This window comes from Geotrypetes seraphini, chromosome 10, assembly GCF_902459505.1.
Source record: "Geotrypetes seraphini chromosome 10, aGeoSer1.1, whole genome shotgun sequence".
In the NCBI taxonomy this organism is placed as follows: Eukaryota; Metazoa; Chordata; class Amphibia; order Gymnophiona; family Dermophiidae; genus Geotrypetes; species Geotrypetes seraphini.
This window is the reverse complement of record NC_047093.1, coordinates 5,695,920-5,717,495: the sequence shown is the minus strand read 5'-3', so window position 1 is coordinate 5,717,495 and position 21,576 is coordinate 5,695,920. Positions and strand designations below refer to the sequence as shown.

The 21,576-nt window shown below is 46.8% G+C and overlaps 1 protein-coding gene across 1 annotated transcript in view; it reads right to left on the bottom strand.

The window, feature by feature from the left end:
- Positions 1-21,576, bottom strand: part of CCDC40 (coiled-coil domain containing 40) — a 119,046-nt gene that overhangs the window by 87,590 nt on the left and 9,880 nt on the right. The window contains exons 2-6 of the mRNA XM_033960558.1: positions 12,806-12,872; positions 11,292-11,451; positions 9,820-9,983; positions 9,113-9,196; positions 7,767-7,986 (exon numbers count right to left, since the gene is read on the bottom strand). Of these exons, the coding sequence (XP_033816449.1) occupies positions 7,767-7,986; positions 9,113-9,196; positions 9,820-9,983; positions 11,292-11,451; positions 12,806-12,872 (695 nt within the window). The remainder of the gene's footprint in view (positions 1-7,766; positions 7,987-9,112; positions 9,197-9,819; positions 9,984-11,291; positions 11,452-12,805; positions 12,873-21,576) is intronic.

Below are 21,576 nucleotides of genomic sequence, written 5' to 3'. Positions count from 1 at the left end.
ATCACGGGACGTGTCGAGGTGGAAGATGATATCTTCTTTCTCAAGGGACCCTCTGCCACTAGAGGGCATGCGCTCAAACTCAGAGGCGGGAAATTTCATAGCGACATCAGGAAGTATTTCTTCACAGAAAGAGTGGTTGACCGTTGGAATGAGCTTCCAGCGCAGGTGATCGAGGCCAGCAGCGTGCTGGACTTTAAGAATAAATGGGATACCTATGTGGGATCCCTACGAGGGTCGAACTGGAATATCGGTCGCTAGGTATAGACTTAAGAGGATGGGTCAGTAGGGTGGGCAGACTTGATGGGCTATAGCCCTTTTCTGCCGTCATCTTCTATGTTTCTATGTTATTCCCTTTTATTTGGAAAGAAGAGGGTATAAAATATCTAGGAATATGGATCTATAAGACCCTGGAAGAGACGATGAAAGTAAATGAAAAATCTTTATTGCTGAAGGTCACTGAACTGTGTGAGCAATGGAACCCATTACATTTGTCAAAATGATGATCCTGCCTGTGGTTTGTTACCAAATGGGTATGTTGCCAATTTATTTTTAGGGGCCATTTTATAAGAAATTAAATAGTATCCTTATTAAGTTTGTTTGGAAGGGCAAAACTGCTAGAATTGCTTTAGTATCTCTACAAAAACCAATTGTGGAGGGAGGGGTAAATTTTCCAAATTTTTATAGATATCATCAGGCCTATATTCTGCGTCAGAGTATGTATTGGATCCTGCCTGATCTCATGGTTAATTTTGGAGTGGAAAATTATGTCCCCAATGCGTCTGTAGATCACATCTTGCTTTTTTTTTTTTTTTTTTTAACCTGCGGCTCTTTCCTGTCAACTATCTAATTTTACTTCTACTCAGTTCCATTTTTAATATTTTAGTGCTTATGCAAAGTGCTCGGAAAATGCCTCTATTGGGCGCTATATCAAAATTGTAATAAACTTGTGAAAGAGATAGAATCTTTGAGATTGTGCTGGATTCTTGTCATCTGGATTAGCCACTGGTGGAAACCGGACATTGACTTTCATGAACATTTCTTATATTCTTCATTTCTTGCCTCCCATCCCCTAGCTTTTTAATTTCCAGAAGAGTTTCAGGAAGGACTTATTTCGCAGACCTGAGGGTGGGTTTAGCACAGAAACAATCAGCTGTGACGTTCACTCCTGACATGTGCAGCCTGTTCAAAAAGCCAGTAGTGGGCTTTGAACAGTGGAACTTGCTGAAGATACATGACTGTAACGTAACATAAAAACGTATTTCTATACCGCATAACCGTAAAGTTCCATGCGGTTCACAAAAGAAAGATGATAGTCAAAATAAAATTATTTACCTAAAAATTTGACATATAGATATGTTTTTAAGTGTTTCCTAAACTGCTGATACATATTGGCGGTCATCAATAAAGAGTTTAGATCCTTGTCCCAGGAAGCTGACTAATAAGCTAAGAGACGATGGTGATACTTTTAAAATCTACAACCTTTTTTTTAAAAAAAATTCTTTATTCATTTTTACATATTACAAGAGTATAAGAAAAATCATTCGAACTTATAAATATACACTTGATTAACTTTCATATATCATTAAAAAGGAGAAATTAGGTTCTTACCTGCTAATTTACTTTCTTTTAGCTTCTCCAGACCAGTAGAGGTTAATATTTACAAATGGGTATATATCCAATCATGACCAGCAGGTGGAGACTGAAAACAAAACTTTGGGACAGTATATACTATCCTCCCTTCTCTATTTCCCTCAGTCTGCCGAATAGCCAAGCAGAACCAAGAACTGGAAAACAGAAAGAAAACAATACTCCGAACAGGAGTAACAATTAACATACCCAAAATGCTGTTGGAAAATGCAGAGGAGAAACACCCGAAGGAAAATGTCCCCACAGCTCGCCAGCTAAGCCAGCCGAGCCACAGCCGCTGTTCTTTAATTCTCCCCGGCCCTAGAAAAATACTAGAACCCGCAGCAAAAAAACAAAAACTGCTCGCGAAACAGCCCCAACAACAACAGACAAGGTGGGGACCTCTACTGGTCTGGAGAAGCTAAAAGAAAGTAAATTAGCAGGTAAGAACCTAATTTCTCCTTCTTTAGCACTCTCCAGACCAGTAGAGGTTAATCGTTACGAATGGGACGTACCAAAGCAGTCCCTCTCACGGGCGGGACCCTCGAAGGGCCGATACCAGAACACGCTCACCGAACACCGCGTCCCGACGCGCCTGAACATCTACCCGATAATGTCTAACAAATGAATGCAAGGAGGACCAAACCGCAGCCTTACAAATATCCACCGGAGGCACGAGCGACGACTCAGCCCAAGAAGCCGCCTGACCCCGAATGGAATGAGCCTTGAGAAACTCCGGAACCGGCTTCTGACTCAGAAGATAAGCTGAAGCAATCGTCTCCTTGATCCAGCGCGCAATAGTAGCCTTAGAAGCGCCAGCCCCCCGACGAGGACCCGCCAGAAGGACAAAGAGATGATCGGAGATCCGAAAGTCCCGGGTCCGCTGCACATAAGAGCGGAGGACCCGACCGACATCCAACTTGCGCAGCTGCCGTTGCTCAGAAGAGCCCTCCCGACTACCCAAGACCGGGAGAACCACCGATTGATTGACATGAAAGGGAGAAACTACTTTCGGCAGAAAAGAAGGAACAGGCCGCAAAACAACCCGCTCCCTCGAAAATTCCAAGAAGGGAGCCCTACAAGAGAAAGCCTGTAGCTCAGAAACACGCCTAGCGGAAGTAATGGCCACCAAAAAGACCGACTTCAGAGTAAGGTCCTTCAAAGAACAGCCATCCAACGGCTCGAAAGGCGGGCGCACCAAAACCGAGAGAACCAAATTGAGATCCCAAGAGGGAATCAAGGGCCATATGGGAGGCCTAAGCAACTTGGCCGCCCGAAGAAAGCGAATTACATCAGGAATGGCCGACAAACGCTGACCTGTCACCAGCCCCCGAAAAGCCGACAGGGCTGCAAGTTGAACCCGGAGAGAAGACCAAGCCAGGCCTCTATCCAGGCCATCCTGCAAGAACTCTAGAATGTTAGGCAGGGAAGCGCGAAAAGAGACCACTCCCCGCGCCCGGCACCATTCCTCAAAAAGACGCCAAACCCGCACATAAGCCCGAGAGGTACAAAGCCTCCGGGACCCCAAAAGTGTAGAGATCACCTTATCTGAATATCCCCTCTTACTAAGGCGGCCCCTTTCAAGAGCCAAGCCGTAAGACAAAAGGGAGAAGGGTCGAACATGGGAATGGGACCCTGCGTCAGAAGATCGCCCACGAGAGGCAGAGGAAGAGGATCCGCCACCATATGCCTCACCAGATCCGCATACCACGGACGACGAGGCCAATCCGGAGCCACCAAACCCACCAGCCCCGGATGGCGAACAATGCGAAGCAGTACTCTGCCCACTAATGGCCAAGGAGGGAACACATACAACAGCCCCTCCATTGGCCACGGTTGGACCAGAGCATCCAGACCCTCGGACAGACCGTCCCTGCGACGACTGAAGAAGCGGGGTACTTTGGCGTTGCCACTTGTGGCCATCAGATCCATCAGGGGCTGCCCCCAAGCCTGCACTATCAACTGAAACGCCACGGCGCCGAGACACCACTCTCCTGGATCCAAGAAGTGACGACTGAGGAAGTCCGCCTGAACATTTTCTACCCCGGCTATGTGAGAGGCCGAGAGGTCCAGAAGATGTGACTCCGCCCAAACCATGAGCCAAGCCGCCTCCTGCGCCACCTGAGAGCTCTTGGTGCCCCCCTGACGATTGACATAAGCCACCGCCGTGGCATTGTCCGACAGGACTCTGACCGACTTGCCCAACAAAAGGGAGTGGAAGGCCAACAGCGCCAGCCAGACCGCTCTGGTCTCCAACACGTTGATCGACCAGGAGGCCTCCTCCGTGGACCAGGTGCCCTGAGCTGAGTGACCCAAACACTGAGCCCCCCAACCCAGGAGACTCGCATCCGTAAGGAGTACCGTCCACTGCGGAAGATCCAGACCCACCCCCTGAACCAGGTGAGGGGTCTGGAGCCACCAACGCAGACTGCAGCGCGCCAAGCCTCGCAGGGGAACCGGAACCTCCATCCCGTGCCTCTGGGGAGACCACCTCCGGAGCAGAGCATACTGGAGAGGACGCATGTGAGCCCGAGCCCACCTCACCACGTCCAGGGACGCCGCCATCGACCCCAAGACCTGGAGGAAATCTCGCGCCCGAGGACACCGGGACGCCAAAAGCAGGCGAATCTGAGATTGCAATTTGCTCACCCGGGCCTCTGGGAGGAAGACCCTCCCCAAGGAGGTGTCGAACAGAACTCCAAGGTACTCCAGACGATGAGCCGGGACCAACCGGCTCTTGGAAAGGTTGACCACCCAGCCCAGCGACTGGAGAAACTCCACCACCCGAGCCATAACCCGGGAGCTTTCCTGCAACGACTTTGCCCGAATTAACCAGTCGTCCAGGTAAGGGTGTACCAGGATGCCCTCCGACCGCAAAGCTGCCGCGACGACCACCATCACCTTGGTGAACGTCCGGGGAGCCGTGGCCAGCCCAAAGGGAAGCGCACAGAACTGATAGTGCTGACCCAAGATCGCAAAGCGAAGGAAACGCTGATGAGAGGCCCGAATGGGAACATGCAAGTAGGCCTCCGTCAGATCGAGAGAAATGAGAAACTCCCCTGGCTGAACCGCCAGAATGACCGACCGCAGAGTTTCCATACGGAAAGAGGGAATCTTGAGAGCCCTGTTGACCCCTTTCAAATCGAGGATGGGCCAAAAAGTCCCCTCCTTCTTGGGCACCACAAAGTAAATGGAGTACCTGCCGGTGCCCCACTCCGGAGGGGGCACCGGAACCACTGCCTTGAGATCTACCAAGCGCTGAAGGGTCTGACGAAAAGCCTGCGTCTTCCAACGAGTCTGACATGGAGAGGCGAGGAAAAGGTCCGGCAGAGAGCGAGCGAACTCCAGGGCATAACCGTCCCGCACCACCTCCAGGACCCATTGATCGGACGTGATCTCGGCCCATTTGGGGAAAAAATTGCGCAGCCGGGCCCCCACCGGAACCAAAGGGGGCACCGGCAAGGCGTCATTGTGCAGGACGGGAAGCGGGGGAACCGGCGGAGGGATTCCCTGCCCCCCAACGGGCCCCCCGAAAGGGCTGCATGCGCTGGAAGAACCGACCCCGGGAAAACCCCGGAGACTGGAAAGAAGCCGCCCCACGCCCAGGACGATACTTGCGAAATTCCCGCAAACGCCCCCGGGCCGCACCACCCCTAGACGCAGGGCGGGCACGGTCCTCCGGCAGACGGGGCACTTTCGAGTCCGACAGAGTCTGAATCAACTTATCCAATTCCTCCCCAAATAAAAACGACCTCCGAAAGGGAAATTTAGTAAGCTTAGCTTTGGACGCAGCATCCGCCGCCCAAGCGCGCAGCCACAAAACACGCCTTTCGGCCACGCCAAAAGCCATAGACTTAGCTGAGATCCGCACCAAGTCATACAGAGCATCTGAGAGGAATGAGGCAGCCATCTCAATCTTCGCTACCTCCTGATCCACCAGAAACCAGTCATCAGACTCCCGATCCAGGACACGCTCAGCCCACCGAAACACGGCGCGAGCGACCAGTCCCCACAAATAGCCGCCTGGACCCCAAAGGCAGAGACCTGAAAATTTTGCTTAAGAATGTTCTCCAACTTGCACTCCTCGGAGTCCCGCAAGGCAGAACCGCCCTCAACCGGCACGGTATGCCGCTTGGAAATTGCCGAGACCACCGCATCAACGACTGGCGATGCTAACGTAGCCCGATCCCCTTCTGGAATGGGATACAAGCGAGCTATGCTGCGCGCCAGACGAAACGGCGTCTCCGGCGTTTTCCACTGCTCCAGAATAATATCCCGAATATCCTGATGCATAGGAAAAGAGCGGGAAACGGAACGGATCCCCCATAACAGAGGGTCCCCCACACGCGGAGTCTCCGGCGGCGCGTCCTCAAAACGCAAAACCGACGAAACCTGTTGAATAAGGTCAGGCAGCTCATCTCTCTGAAAAAGGCGCACCACGGACGCCTCTTCACCGGCGAACGGGAAACCCGACAACCCGCCGCCAGCTTCCGTCCCCTCCAGAGGGTCCTGGAATTCCTCAGAAGGGTCGAGGTCCTCCTCCAGACCGACACGTTCCTCCGACCACAAATCCTCGTCCCACGACACCCGCGGACGCTTGGACAAGGGAGGCGGCGGAGGGGACGCCACACCAGACGAGAGAGGCAAAGCCGCAGGGAGCGCGGAGGAAACCCCACCCCCCGAAACCCCCTGGGCGCAACCGGGACCCCCAGCCGCCTGAAAATAGGCTCTGCATAAAGAAAAAAAGAAATCAGGAGAAAACCCCCCGAGGGTCCCAAGGGACTCCCTGCCAAAGCAGGGGACCCAGCAGAAACTTGCCCCTGCATGGACAAAACAGGGGGAAGGTCACCTGAGGTGGAAGACAAAATGGAGGGGCCAGACAGAGAAGATGGCGACTTTCCCGCCAAAAAAGCTCCCTCCATAGCCTGTAGCGGCTGAGAAACCTGAACAGTCTCAGCCGCTAAAACAGGCAAGCCGGCATCAGCTGTCAAAAAATCAGCTGAGAGGGAATCCTCAAAAACCCGACCGTCGGCGGTTCGGGGAATCCCTCCGTGGGCGGATGGAGAAGACCGGGCTTCCCCACTGCTCCCTGCCGACTCGCGAGGCACCATCGGCGGGGAGCTCTGGGCGCCTGCAGCCGCTGCCGACGGAGCTCCTCCACCGCACCGGCCTGAACACCGCTTGCACAGGCCGGCCGCGAGTGCCTCGCGTCTGGAGCACAATGAGCAATTTTTCCCTTTAGAAGTGCTCATTGCTCCATACGCGACCTAGCTATAAAAAAGTGCCGGTTAGTTGAAAAAATACAGTAAAATACAGTTTTCTTAAAGGGAAACAACCCTCCAGACCAGCACTACCTCAGGATTTTTATTTTTATTTATTTTTTTTTTTTTACAGAACAGACTCCACAGGCTCTCGAAGCAATATGCCTTGCTTGATTTAGGGGGCAAGGCTTACTGCTGAGGCTCCTCTAAAAAAATGTGGGGAGGTGGAGGAAGTGGGGGGAGGGACCCCACTCGAGACCCGCCGGGTTTGACACCCCCGAGGTCGGACGAACCCCCAAACAGGGCCCGCCCAAGCTCCGTCCGGCCAAAAACAGGGACTATAAACCCCCTAAACAAATTCCAACAGCCCTACCTAGGGAGATGGGTACAGATCACATCAACACCTGCTGGAGACTGAAAGAAGACTGAGGGAAATAGAGAAGGGAGGATAGTATATACTGTCCCAAAGTTTTGTTTTCAGTCTCCACCTGCTGGTCATGATTGGATATATACCCATTCGTAACGATTAACCTCTACTGGTCTGGAGAGTGCTAAAGAATATAACTTTTCAGCCAATACCTATATTCTATAATATTTTGAATATTATGAACTATTCCTAGTATCTAAACAATTGATATCAAGTTAGAAAACTCTCCCAACCCCTCCCTCCCCTTACAAAAGTTCCATTCTCAATACATCAAAAACAGTTAAATATTGTTATACATTAACAAATGTAATGTAAAACGTTCTAGGCGCTTAGATACACTTTTCCATCTGTCAAAGGTTGTAGATTTTAAAAATATCACCATCGTCTCTTATGCAAACCCTATTTCTACACCCTTCTCTACAGCGCCTCTCCAGAATTGCCTCATGCTCTACCTCTCTTGCGCTCCTCATTAGTTATCTCACGAGTCTTCTTATACAGCTCCCTGATGACTTCCAGCTCCTCCTCCCACTGCCTGCGCTGCATGACTGACTGCGAGTGGCGGTCATGGAGTTTTTCTAAGCCCAGCTGCAGCTGAGCCAGTTCCTGCTGCAGACCATAGAGGATCACGCCCAGCTCCTCGCGTTCTTTCTTGGTTCTCTTCAAGGATATCACCTAGAGCGAGAAGAGAAAAGACAATTATATGACAAGGCCAGGGCTCTACCAGGACATTGCACTGCTTGGAAGCTACAAGGATGATGCAGTATCTAAGTTAGGGCTGTACATTTCTATTTAATGAAGTCATAATTCGGGGCACAGTCTAATTCAGCGCCTGGACAAGTTTCTGGAATCCTGTGATTACAGGAGCGGAGGCAACATGGATTCACTAGAGGTAGGTCTTGTTGGACAAATCTGATCAATTTCTTTGACTGGGTGACCAGGGAATTGGATAGAGGATGTGCACTGGATGTGATGTATTTAGATTTTAGCAAAGCCTTTGAGAGTGTTCCACACAGATGTCTAATAAATAAACTGAGTGCTCTCGGGATGGGTCCCAAAGTGGCAGACTGGGTCAGGAAGCTCTGGAATGAGAGGGCATAAGATGAAGTTAAGAGGTGAGAGGCTCAGGAGTAATCTAAGGAAATATTTTTTTACAGAAAGGGTCTCCCGGAAGAGGTGGTGGAGACAGAGATGGTCTGAATTAAAGAGGGCCTTGGATAGGCACGTGGGATCTCTCGGGGAGAGGAAGAGATAATGGTTACTGGATGGGCCATTTATCTGCCATCACGTTTCTATGTTTCACTAAACGCGGGGCCACGTCTGGACGGCCTCTGGGCATGCGCAGACATTGACACGATGACGTTGCGTGCATGTGTGACATCATCACATCAACATCCTTGCATGTGCAGAGACCCTCCAGACGGGGCCCTGAACTTGCTACCTTGAAATTACTATGCCAGTGGGGGGGAGGGGGGTGCAGAGAGGAGGAGACGCACTGGCAAGAAGAAGTGCCGGTGCTGGCCAACTGCCTACAGGATATGTCTCTCGAGGCACACCCGGAATCTTGCCACGGCACATACTGGTCTAATTGAAAGTATGAACCCGGCGTCTGTATGTCTCCACATTTCTCAGCTTGTGTTTAATCTAATGATCATTTCTACCTTTCCTAGTCACATTATTCCGATATGCTTTAAAGGTGCCTCCAATATAAATATCACAAAGAAATCAAGGTTCTGTTCTTGATGTTTCAAGATTGTCAGCCTTCTCAGAGTTGCCAATTCCAGCCCTGGTTATAACGTACCATTTCACGGAGGTCCAGTTCCAAAGTTTGCAGCTCTTTGGTGAAGTAATTCTTCAATGCAGATTGAAATCTTGTCATCAGAGGCTACAAAACAAGCATAAAAATGTTTGGGCCACTTTAAAACTCTGGTCCAGCTTTAACCCATGATAGAAATTTGGTCAGAATTCCACAGATCAGCTGCTTTTTAGTGGATGAATCTATTTTTCTTTTGAAGCTTCGGCACAGATCTTCTCATAATCTAATATGCAATATGCTGTCCACCCTATCAGTTTGAAAAATAGTTTGATTTAAAAAGAAATTAAAACTGTGCATTTTATAAGCTGAGTTCACTAAATAAGAAAGTTGTTAGTTGCACACAGTATAATAACTATTATGATAATTTATTTATATTTTATGATAAAGAGAATAAACCTGATGTCTAAAATTGTAGTAAGGATTATATAAGATATGTTGTATGTACAATATGTTATGGAGATATCAAGTGTATACTTAAGGTAATTGTATGAATTTTTATGATACACTTGTTGTTATATGAAAAAATTAAAAAAAAATGTTAAACATTCAAAAAAAAAGAAAGTTGGTGTGTCCTCACATGATCTCATTCACAAATGCCATTTTTTAAATATTATAAAAAAATGTTCTTGAAGTACCTAATCTAAAATTAAGTCACAATATGACACAGTTGTTCAAGTCCTGGACTTGCTTACATGGTCTGGGTCCAGAACCATCAGCTGAGCTTCCTCCCCTTCTTCCTCACTGTCCTCTGTGCCACCGCCGTCATCCTCACCACCTGAGCTACCCAGCTGTGGGCTAACCTGCAGGACTGCAGGTTGAGTAGAGATGGTAGAGATGGTGGTAACCCTCGTATCATCTGAACTCAGAAAAGACAGAGCACAGGAAAAGAATACATTATGAGTAAAAGTACAGATATAGTAACTAGAACAAGAGCCATAAAGTCAGGGATCTCTGAACATCAAACATCAGGGATGCTTAGTTTTGGTTTGGTTTTTTACTCTACATGATTTACTGTTTCAAATACTTAAAAGCATTGCATTTTACAAACCAGTATCAAGAGATGAAAGATCTCGTAAAAAATAATTCATTTCACAACAAGATGAGAATCAGAGGCTAAGGAGAATGTATGTCTTACCTGATAATTTTCTTTCCTTTAGTCCTACCAGACCTGTTTAAAACATGTGAGTTATGCCCATCAACCAGCAGATGGAAATAGAGAAACAAAATAGCTCTGTGTGATTCATTCCTTAAGGGCACAGTGCAACACTATTTCTTTGTCTCCATATAGTGGTCAACGGACATAACCTGCATGTTTTGGACTGGTCTGATATGGATGCAAAGTAAATGAGAGATACCTGAACAGTGTGCTGGAGAAGGAGGAAGAAAACACAAAAAGGGGACTGGTTAGCCCCCAAGAAAGTAGTAACAGTGAGGAAGGGCTCATGAAAAATTAAAGATGCTTTCCATATGCCTGGCAGACTTGACTGTATAGGATGATGAGTAGGGGACAACTAAAGCAGAGAATAATAAGAGTTTCACACTTGATAAACTACTGGAATGTCATAGTGTTCTAAAGCAGGGAGAAGGGCAAAGATTACACAAATAGCATCAGCCATTAGCTGGCATAGGCTGAAATCAGATAATGGGAGACACCACAGCTGTTCTGGGGAACAAGTCAAGCACTCGCCCACTGATCTGACTGAATCTTTGCAATGTTGAATAAATGTACTTATTATGATTACAGGAGAAAAGTAAACAGTAACAAGGAGTTTGAAGTGATAAGCCTTTTTCAGTCAATAATGGATTAGACAGTCGTATAAAGCTCCACTGATTTTGGCCTGTCTCCTATTATGCTTGCAGCTCAATCAGAAGTGGTCCCTACTGAGCTACTTTACCTAAACCCTCATCTACATGCACCCTTATTTTTACAGTCCTTCCCATCACAAGGACAATTCCCAGCCAGAGACTATGAACTGCAGCTCCTACCAGTATCTAGCTAACATGGACCTGGCATCTGACCAGTGGGTGGGGATGTTGAGCAACTGTCCAAATTCTCATCTCACAGGGGCTGTGAACACTGTCACTGCAGCCTTTCTGATCAACCTGGATCTGGACCCCTGTGGCCACAGAGTTTAAAGAAGGGAAGTTACAACACAGCAGCTACCTGAATCAACAAAGAAGTCATTCCTTGTAGAGAAAGCAGAGGCCTGACTGCTGACTGCTGAGGAGGTCTGTCTCCTGCTTGTAGTTGGGTGCCGTTCTTGGTCATGTGACTTGAAGGATGCGATATTACCTCCCACCCCAGCGGGGGGAATTCCACCTGTCTGTATATGGAGCACAAACAAAAAAAAGCTCAAAAATAATATGAGAAATTCTTTATCAATATACGAATACACTGTATTTGAACACATATAGCATGTACATTATATATAGTATGTTTTTAGAAACTGCACCTACTGAGCATGCTGTACGAGTATTTTTATTAAGTCATGCTAACAGCACAATTAATACAACTTGTATTTAAAGCTTTTTCTTTTTAGGATTCTTGCAGCCTGCGCTCTACCCCTTTGCGGACGAACCAGGGGAGAGATGCAGGCTGTCCAGAGGGCTTACTGCAGTTTCAGGCTTACAGAGCACCCTCCAGAAGCAGACAAAATTTAAGGATCACTCGCACAGAGTTGATCCGCAGCACATGGGCAAACCCACAAAATAAATAAAAAAAGACTAGGAATTGAAAGCAAATCCCAAGCAGAATTAATTTCAACCATGCAGTGAAGCTGCAGGAACAAACTGAGCAGGACAGGAAGCTCCCGGGCAGGTAGCCCAAAGGGGAGGGATCATCTTTTAGTTGCCCCGCAGCTGAAGCTATCAGACATATACTAAAGGGTCCAGAGAAGAGCAACCAAAATGGTTAAGGGGCTGGAGGCATTATCGTACAGCGAGAGATTAGAGAAACTGGGCCTCTTCTCCCTTGAAAAGAGGAGACTGAGAGGGGACATGATCGAAACATTCAAGATAATGAAGGGAATAGACTTAGATAGACCGGTTGTTCACCCTCTCCAAGGTAGAGAGAACGAGAGGGCACTCTCTAAAGTTAAAAGGGGATAGATTCCATACAAATGTAAAGAAGTTCTTCTTCACCCAGAGTGGTAGAAAACTGGAACGCTCTTCCGGAGGCTGTTATAGGGGAAAACACCCTCCAGGGATTCAAGACAAGGTTGGACAAGTTCCTGCTGAACCAGAATGGACGCAGGTAGGGCTGGTCTCAGTTAGGGCACTGGTCTTTGACCCAGGGGCCGCCACGGCTTTTACAAACTTTTCCGTTTCTTACAAATGAGATAATACAATAGAAAAGCATTAGCGTCATGTATCTCTGCTAGTAGATGCTTCATAAGTATGATGTCTTCCTTTTAGTATGTATTATCTCTCTCACTTGAATTTCAGCGCTCTTAATGACTATATCCTATTATTAAGTTTCAGTTTACTGATTTTAACTTATATCCACTGTATTTATGTTTAGATTTGGTCTTTTTACATTGTAAGTTTTAGGTTGAATTATAGCTGCTGTACACCGCCTTGGGTAAATCTCTTCATAAAGGCAGTTCATAAATCCCAATCAATAAAATAGGCTGTGGACCCCCATTATTTTGAAAGGAAAAAAAGTGCACTTTCTCTTACCTTATTACTTGCAACTTGTTCCTCCTCTTCTCCGTCATCAAAAATATTTGCAACATCAGGTGTAGATCTTAACAAACAATTTGAGTACATACAAAGTTTAACATGTGTTTATGGTTTGTAATTAACATCTGTCTGTCAATCGATTCTAGCTTATTCATCATAAACAGTGAAACCAGCATTTCTGGAAGGCAAAACATTCATTATGTTTAGAAGGGGATTCAAATCATAAAGGCTATCAAAAGCCGATTGAGAAATTCATTTCAACAACAACAAAAAAAGGAAACAAAAAGCTTTGCAAAACAAGCAAATGTGGAACACAAAATATAAGTAAAGAAATTAAGACACTGAAGAAAGTTATGTTATTACATAGGAATATAGTTAGGGTGGGGATGGGGAGGTTTGTTATGTGATTTAATGATGATTGGGTTGGGTGGGGGAGGGGAGTCTTTTTTATATGTAATGGATAATAATTGTTAAGAATGTCAAGTGATTTGTACAAATTATATGATTGAATATTGTACACTTGTTGTAAGAGTCAAAAATGAATAAAGAATTATTAAAAAAAAAAAAAAAGACACTGAAGAGAAAAGGCCAGAAAGGCCTCAACGGAGAAGTCATGAGGATGGGATGTCAATCATTCAGCCACAGGTGTAAAGTTCAAAGTTCACTTTATTAGTAGGAGCACTGCGAAGACTCGACACGGACAGTGACCATTAGCTTTGCTTTGGATGCCGGTTTTTTCTCTGCTCGCTCTAAACATTGATCTGCGCTCTTTGAAACTTTTGACAAAGGAATAGTTGATGAAACACTGTCCGTGTCGAGTCTTCGAGGTCTACTACTAATAAAGTGAACTTTGAACTTTATACCCTCATTTCCTCACAGTAAAGAAATTAAGAAAGTGAATATGCTATCTGTATTCCTCTACCATAATCTCCCCAACCCTGAAATGTCCTGTCTAAATTAGATTGTAAGCTCTTCTGAGCAGGGACTGTTTATTGTATGTAAAAACGTACAGCGTTGCATACGCCCATAGAAATAATAAATAGTAGTAGTAGTAGTTTATCCCAACTTAGCCAAAACAGTGGATCATTCTCAAGAGACTGAAATTTAGGACTGAAGAGTGTATAAAGTTAACAATTCCGTTGACAAACTTCATGAGTTGGACTTAAAAGCAAAGTTAGTAGATGCCAAACTGACACAGATATCGACTTCTATCTATAATGTCCAATCAGCTTCTTCAGCTTTTACTAGAAAATCGTATTACGTATTTTGAATTCTCCAATTTGCTGCCTTCTTTCTCCAGAGATTATTCTTACATACATACTTGAAGGGAGATATTGCTATTTGATAACGAGAGAAATATGCAAATTTCTCAATGGCAATATGTTTTTGGACCTCAATCTGGGGCAGTTGGCGATAGTTTAATAAAAGAACCCAAATTTAGTCCCCTAAATTTGACTAACTTGTTAGAATCCTCTCTGGAGGAAATTGCTTCAAGGGCTATCCTTTACTTTGCAAACTGAACAGGAAAAAATTACCCTCTTCTTTACTAACACGCAGTGCAGGTTTTAGCGCCGGCAGCCACGGTAACTGCTCCGATGCTCATAGGAATTCTATGAGTGTCAGATCAGTTACCGCCGCTGCTGGCGCTAAAACCCACGCTACGCATTAGTAATAATAATAATAATTTTATTTTTATATACCGCCAAAGCCATAGTAGTTCGAGGCGGTTTACAACAAGAAGAGCTGGACAGTCAGTGAAGGAAAATAACAGGGAGGATTTGGGTTACATAAAGTCACAATGTGGGGAAACAAGAAGATGTGAAAAGGAGTGCGATAGAGGGTTTACAAATCATAGAAACATAGAAATAGGCGGCAGATAAGGGCCATGGCCCATCAAGTCTGCCCACTCCAGTGATCCTCCCTATCTATCTTTGCGGATAGATCCCACATGTCTATCCCATCTGGCCTTAAAATCCGGCACACTGCTGGCCTCAATAACCTGAAGTGGAAGACTATTCCAGCGATCAACCACCCTTTCAGTGAAGAAGAACTTCCTAGTGTCACTGTGCAGTTTCCCGCCCCTGATTTTCCACGAATGCCCCCTTGTTGCCGCGGGACCCTTGAAGAAGAAGATGTCTTCTTCCACCTTGATGCGGCCCGTGAGATATTTGAATGTCTCGATCATATCTCCCCTCTCTCGACGCTCCTCGAGTGAGTAGAGCTGCAAATTCCCCAACCGCTCCTCGTACGGGAGCTCCCTGAGTCCCGAGACCATCCTGGTGGCCATCCTCTGGACCGATTCCAGTCTCAGCACATCCTTGCGGTAATGCGGCCTCCAGAATTGCACACAGTACTCCAGGTGCGGTCTCACCATGGATCTATACAGTGGCATAATGACTTCAGGTTTACGGCTGACGAAACTCCTGCGTATGCAACCTATGATTTGCCTTGCTTTGGATGAAGCTTGCTCCACTTGGTTTGCAGACTTCATGTCTTCCCTGACAATCACCCCCAAGTCTCTTTCTGCTACAGTTCTTGTCAGGATCTCGCCATTTAGGGTGTAGATCTTGCATGGATTCTGACTTCCCAGGTGCATGACTTTGCATTTTTTGGCATTGAAACTGAGTTGCCAGGACCTAGACCAGTGCTCCAGCAGAAGTAAGTCATGCACCATATCGTCTGTCATTGCTTTTTTGTCTGTTGTGCTTTTGCTCACTACATTGCACAGTTTGGCATCATCGGCGAACAATGTTATTCTACCTCGGAGCCCTTCTGTCAGGTCTCTTATATAGATGTTGAACAAGATCGGGCCCAGGACGGAGCCCTGTGGCACTCCACTTATCACCTCCGACATCTCAGAGGGGGTGCCATTCACCATCACCCTCTGAAGCCTACCTCCAAGCCAGTTCCCAACCCATAGACAATCTGGAGACAGGGACGAAATGTGAGGTTATCAAATTTGCAGATGACACCAAACTCTGCAGCAGGGTTAGAACCACGGAAGACTGTGAAAACCTGCAAAGGGACCTAACGAAGCTGGAAGAGTGGGCCAAAAAGTGGCAGATGCGTTTTAATATAGAGAAATGCAAGGTCATGCATGTTGGGAAAAAGAACCCGATGTTCAGCTATACAATGGGGGGAACATTGCTAGATGTAAGTACCCTTGAAAGAGACCTGGGTGTGCTGGTGGATACAACAATGAAAGCATCAGCACAATGCGCAACAGCCTCAAAGAAAGCAAACAGAATGCTGTGTATCATCAAGAAGGGTATCACGACCAGGACAAAGGAAGTCATCATGCCACTGTACCGTGCAATGGTGCGCCCGCATTTGGAGTACTGTGTCCAGTATTGGTCGCCGTACCTCAAGAAGGACATAGCATTGCTTGAGGGGGTCCAGAGAAGAGCGACGAAAATGGTAAGAGGTATGGAAAACCTTTCATATGCCGACAGGCTAGAACAGCTGGGGCTGTTCTCCCTGGAAAAGAGGAGACTTAGAGGAGACATGATACAAACTTTCAAGATCCTGAAAGGCATAGATAAGGTAGACAGGGACAGATTCTTCAGACTGTGGGGAACAACAAGTACAAGGGGGCACTCGGAGAAACTGAAAGGGGATAGGTTTAGAACCAATGCCAGGAAGTTCTTCTTCACCCAGAGAGTGGTGGACACATGGAACGCACTCCCGGAGGTAGTGGTGGGGCAGAAGACACTACAGGGATTCAAAGAAGGTTTGGATAAATTCTTGAAGGAAAAGGGGATTGAGGGATACAGATAGAAGTAAGGATAGGTTTTTTTAGGGCAGGGAACACTTGACAGGTCATGGACCTGATGGGCCGCCGCGGGTGCGGACCGCTGGGTGCGATGGACCTCTGGTCTGATCCCGGTGGAGGCAACTTCTTATGTTCTTATGTTCATTTGGTTAATGTGTCGCTCAAACCTAAAGAACTCATCTTGTTCAGCAACCTGCGGTGTGGCACGCTAGCAAATGCTTTGCTGAAATCCAGGTAGACGATGTCCAGGGACTCACCAACATCCAGCTTCCTCGTCACCCAGTCAAAGAAGCCGATCAGGTTGGATTGGCAGGATCTCCCCTTAGTAAATCCATGTTGGCGGGGATCCCGCAGATTCTCCTCATCCATGATCCTATCCAATTGGCGTTTGATTAGGGTTTCCATTAGTTTGCTCACTATTGAAGTGAGACTCACTGGTCTGTAGTTTGCCATCTCCATCCAACAGATTTGTTTTAATTAGTTTTCTGAAGTTAAGGTAGGATGAGGAGAGTTTGATGAAGTTGCCTAGCCAGTTGTTTTGTTGACTTGCTTGGAAGGCTAGCGTTCTGTTTAGGAATCTTTTGTATTGGCAGGTTTTTATTGAAAGGTGGCTGAACAGACGTATTCTACGTGTGGGTCTGGTGGAACAATTGAATTTAAAGTGGGAGACCAGGTATAGGGGGCCATGCCAAGGACAGATTTGAAGCAAAGACAGGGAAATTTGAATAGCACTCTTGCTTCTAGTGGTAGCCAGTGGAGTTTTTGGTAGTAGGGGGTTATGTGGTCCCATTTTTTATACCGAAGATCAGTCACACTGCAGAATTTTGTATGATTCGGAGTCTATGTAAGGTTTTCTTGAGGGACCCCAGATAGATGATATTACAGTAGTCGAGTAGGCTCAAGATGGAGGATTGTACCAGTAGGCGAAAGGATGCTGCATCAAAATACTTTCTGATGGTTCTGAGTTTCCATAGTGTCAAGAATCCTTTTTTGATCAGTGAATCTGTGTGAATATCTAGAGTGAGGTAGCGGTCTAGCGTCACACCCAGGATTTTTATGGAATCGACAATGGGGAAGGTTTGTCCGTTCAGGGAAATTGAAGTATCTTTAATTTTGTCATTTGGGCTCACCAGGAAGAATTTATTTTTTTCAGAGTTGAGTTTCAGTCTGAACTCAGTCATCCATGATTCAATATGATCCAATGTTGATGATAGTTGGTTCTTCAATTCTGGAGTTAGGTTTGTTAGAGGATGGATTATGGTGAGGTCATCAGCATAGATGTAAAATTTGATCTTTAATTTTTGTAGTAGGGCCGCCAATGAGGCAAGGTAAATGTTGAAAAGGGTGGGGGATAGGGGGGAGCCCTGAGGGACTCCGCATGGGTTTGCCCAGCAGGGGGATAGATTGTTATCGATATGGACTTGGTAGGACCGTTTAGTCAGGAAACCTTGGAACCATTTCAGTACATTGTCGGAGAGTCCAATTGATTCTAAGCAGTCAATTAGGATGGCATGATCGACTAAGTCGAAGGCACTACTCAAATCTAGCTGAAGAAGCCTTGGCTGAATAGATTCAGGAGGGAGTCCAGCAGTAAAACAATAACTGTTTCCGTGCTGAACCCAGAACAAAAACCAGATTGGTTGTCATAAAGTATGCTGAATTTGTCGAGGTACGATACTAAATCCTGGTTTACCAGTCTTTCCATCAGCTTTACAAAAAAGGGGATGTTAGCAATGGGCCTGTAGTTAGAGGTCGACTTAATGGATTCCTTGGGATTTTTTATAATCGGTGTGATTAGTATCTTACCTAACTCCTTGGGGAATGTGCCAGACAGCAAAAGGGAGGAGAGCCAATCGTGTAGCTTGGCTTTGAAGGCGACTGGAGCAGCTTTCATGACGTTAGGTGGGCAGTTGTCTAATCTGCAGTATGAATCGGCATATTTTGAGTAGAGTTTGCAGAATTGGTTCCAGGTGGGGATAGAGAAGTCGCTCCAGATCATGTCTACCCTGGGTTCGTCGGTGTGTTGGGCGACAGGGACTTGCCCGATGGGGGGGGGGGGGTAGGGAGAAGTGTGTAGAGAGATTGAGGTCTGCAGAGTGAGTGCACTTGTAGGTCAGTAAGACAAGTCTGAACTGTATTTGGAAATGGATGGGGAGCCAATGAAGTGACTTGAGCAGATGGGACGGAGTCTGGAGTTGGCAGAGAAGGAGAAGGGTATGAATAGGAGGGACTTGCCCAATGGGGGGGGTTAATTTATTGAAAGTATATTTCTGAAAAAACGATGCTCTGTTTTCTAGTCATCCAGTCCATATTTTTCTGGATGTGTCAAGGACCACACAGATGCATGTAGTGAATTTCTGAAATTGAAAGGCAGCTTGCAACCTTGGGGGTCATCTTTGGCTCCTCTTTCTCCTTGTCTTCTCAGATCCAACAAACCGCTAAAGCCTGTTGCTGCTTCCTGTAATCCGACCTCTCCTTTCCGAGCACACTTCCAAATCCTTATCCACACTCTCACCACCTCTCACTTAGATTACTAAACTAAACTAAACTAAACCTTAAGTTTATATACCGCATCATCTCCACGGAAGTGGAGCTCGACACGGTTTACAGGAATTACAACTTGCTTCTCTCAGGTCTTCCACTCAACCATCTCTCTCCTCCAAAATTCTGATACACAACTTATATTACACAAGAGCCGCCATACTCACATACTTCACTGGCTCCCCATCCATTTCCAAATACAATTCAGACTCCTCTTACTGACCTTCAAGTGCACTCACTCTGCAGACCTCAATCTCTCTCCACACTTCTCCCCCCCCCCCAATGGGCAAGTCCCTCCTATTCATACCCTTCTTCCTGCCAACTCCAGACTCCGTCCCAACTGCTCAAGTCACTTCATTGGCTCCCCATCCATTTCCAAATACAGTTCAGACTTGTCTTACTGACCTACAAGTGCACTCATTCTGCAGACTTCAATCTCTCTCCACACTTCTCCTCCCCCCCATCAGGCAAGTCCCTCCTATTCATACCCTTCTCTGCCAACTCCAGACTCCGTCCCCTCTGCTCAAGTCACTTCATTGGCTCCCCATCCATTTCCAAATACAGTTCAGACTTGTCTTACTGACCTACAAATGCACTCACTCTGCAGACCTCAATCTCTCTCCACACTTCTCCCCCCCCCCCAATCGGGCAAGTCCCTCCTATACATACCCTTCTCCTCCTCTGCCAATTCCAGACTCCGTCCCATCTATCTTGCTACACCATATGCATGGAACAGACTGCCTGAGTCATTACGTCAGGCGCCATCTCTAGCAGTATTCAAACCCAGAGGCTGCTATGTCCATCCTATCATTCTCTCTGCAAGGAAGTCCCCAACTCTATACATCCTGTCAGTCCAAATTAGATTGTAAGCTCTTCTGAGCAGGAACTGTCTATTACATATTTAAACGTACAGCGCTGCGTACGCCTTTCAGCGCAATGGAAAAATGATGTCCTTACCTGATAATTTTCTTTCCTTAAGACGCAGCAGATGAATCCAGAAACTGGTGGGATAGCATACATCTACCAGCAGGTGGAAATAGAGAACTGACCTGCAGGTGTATATCTTGGATGGAACCCCTCCTGGACAGTTAGTATTGGTCTTTGCCCAAACATCAGGAACAATGCAGCTGCATACAAAAAAATCTTCTTTCCCATAAGCAAAAACGGTGTCTGCCTGCGAGCGAAGCCACAACTGAAATCTAGACCGGGTGCAGCTCTGGATTAATCTGCTGCCTCTAAAGGAAAGAAAATTATCAGGTAACGATAATTTTTCCTTTCTTAGCGCCAGCAGCAGATGAATAAAGAGACTGGTGGGATGTAGCAAAGCAAATCAGGTGGGATGAACATGCTGCCTCTGCAATGACCGAAGCACCAAAGGATGCATCTGCATGCTCCGCCACATCCAAGCGGTAATGCTTAGAAAATGTATTCGAGGATGACCAAGTGGCCGCCCTACAAATCTCTTCCAGGGAGAATCCCCTGGACTCGGCCCAAGACGTAGCCATCGCCCTGGTCGAGTGAGCATGAAGAGCCTCCGGCAAACACTTGCCTGCCAACAAATACGCGGAAGCAATAGCCTCCCGGACCCAACGAGCCACTGAGGCCTTGGAAGCCGCCAGACCCTTTCTATGTCCTGAAAAAGGCACAAAGAGGTGATCCAAACGTTGAAAATCATTATTAACCTGAAGATAGCGCAAACGCACCCGTGCACATCCAGCAAATGCAAAGCACGAAGCCGTGACCCCCAATCCTCTTCCCTGAACGAAGGAAGAGGGACTGATTGACATAAAAAGGCGAAACAACCTTTGGAAGAAATGAAGGAACGTCCGAATCGAGACCTCTGACTCAGAGAAACGCAAGAACAGATCCCTGCAGGACAATGCCTGCAACTCCGATAAACGCCTAGCAGACGCCACAGCCACCAGAAAAACCACTTTCAAGGTAAATCCTAGAGCGTCGCGTTACCCAAAGGTTCGAAAGGAGCCCCTATCAACCCTCTGCAAACTCCAATCCGGACATGGTCTCTGTAACGGCGATAGCCGCCACTTGAACCCGAAGGGAATTGTAGGCTAACCCTTTGGAAACTCCATCTTGCAAGAAAGAAAGAATGTGGACAAGGAAGCCTGAAAGAGAGAAATCCCTAACCCACCGCACCAAGAATCAAACACTCGCCAGACCCTAGCATAAGCTGTAGAGGTAGACCTCTTCTTTGCCTGCAGAAGAGTAGCAATAACCTGCTCAGAATACCCCTTATGCCTTTCAATAGCCAGGCCGTAAAACCAAAGTGGGAGGGATTTTCCATCTGAACCAATCCTTGCAAGAGTAAGTTTGGAGTCACCGAAAACCAAAGAAGAGTGCCCTGTGACAGCCTCATCTGCGTCCCCATGGACAGCATGGCCAATCCAGAGCTACCAAGATCACTAAGCCCGGGAAACGAGCAATCCGATGTAACACT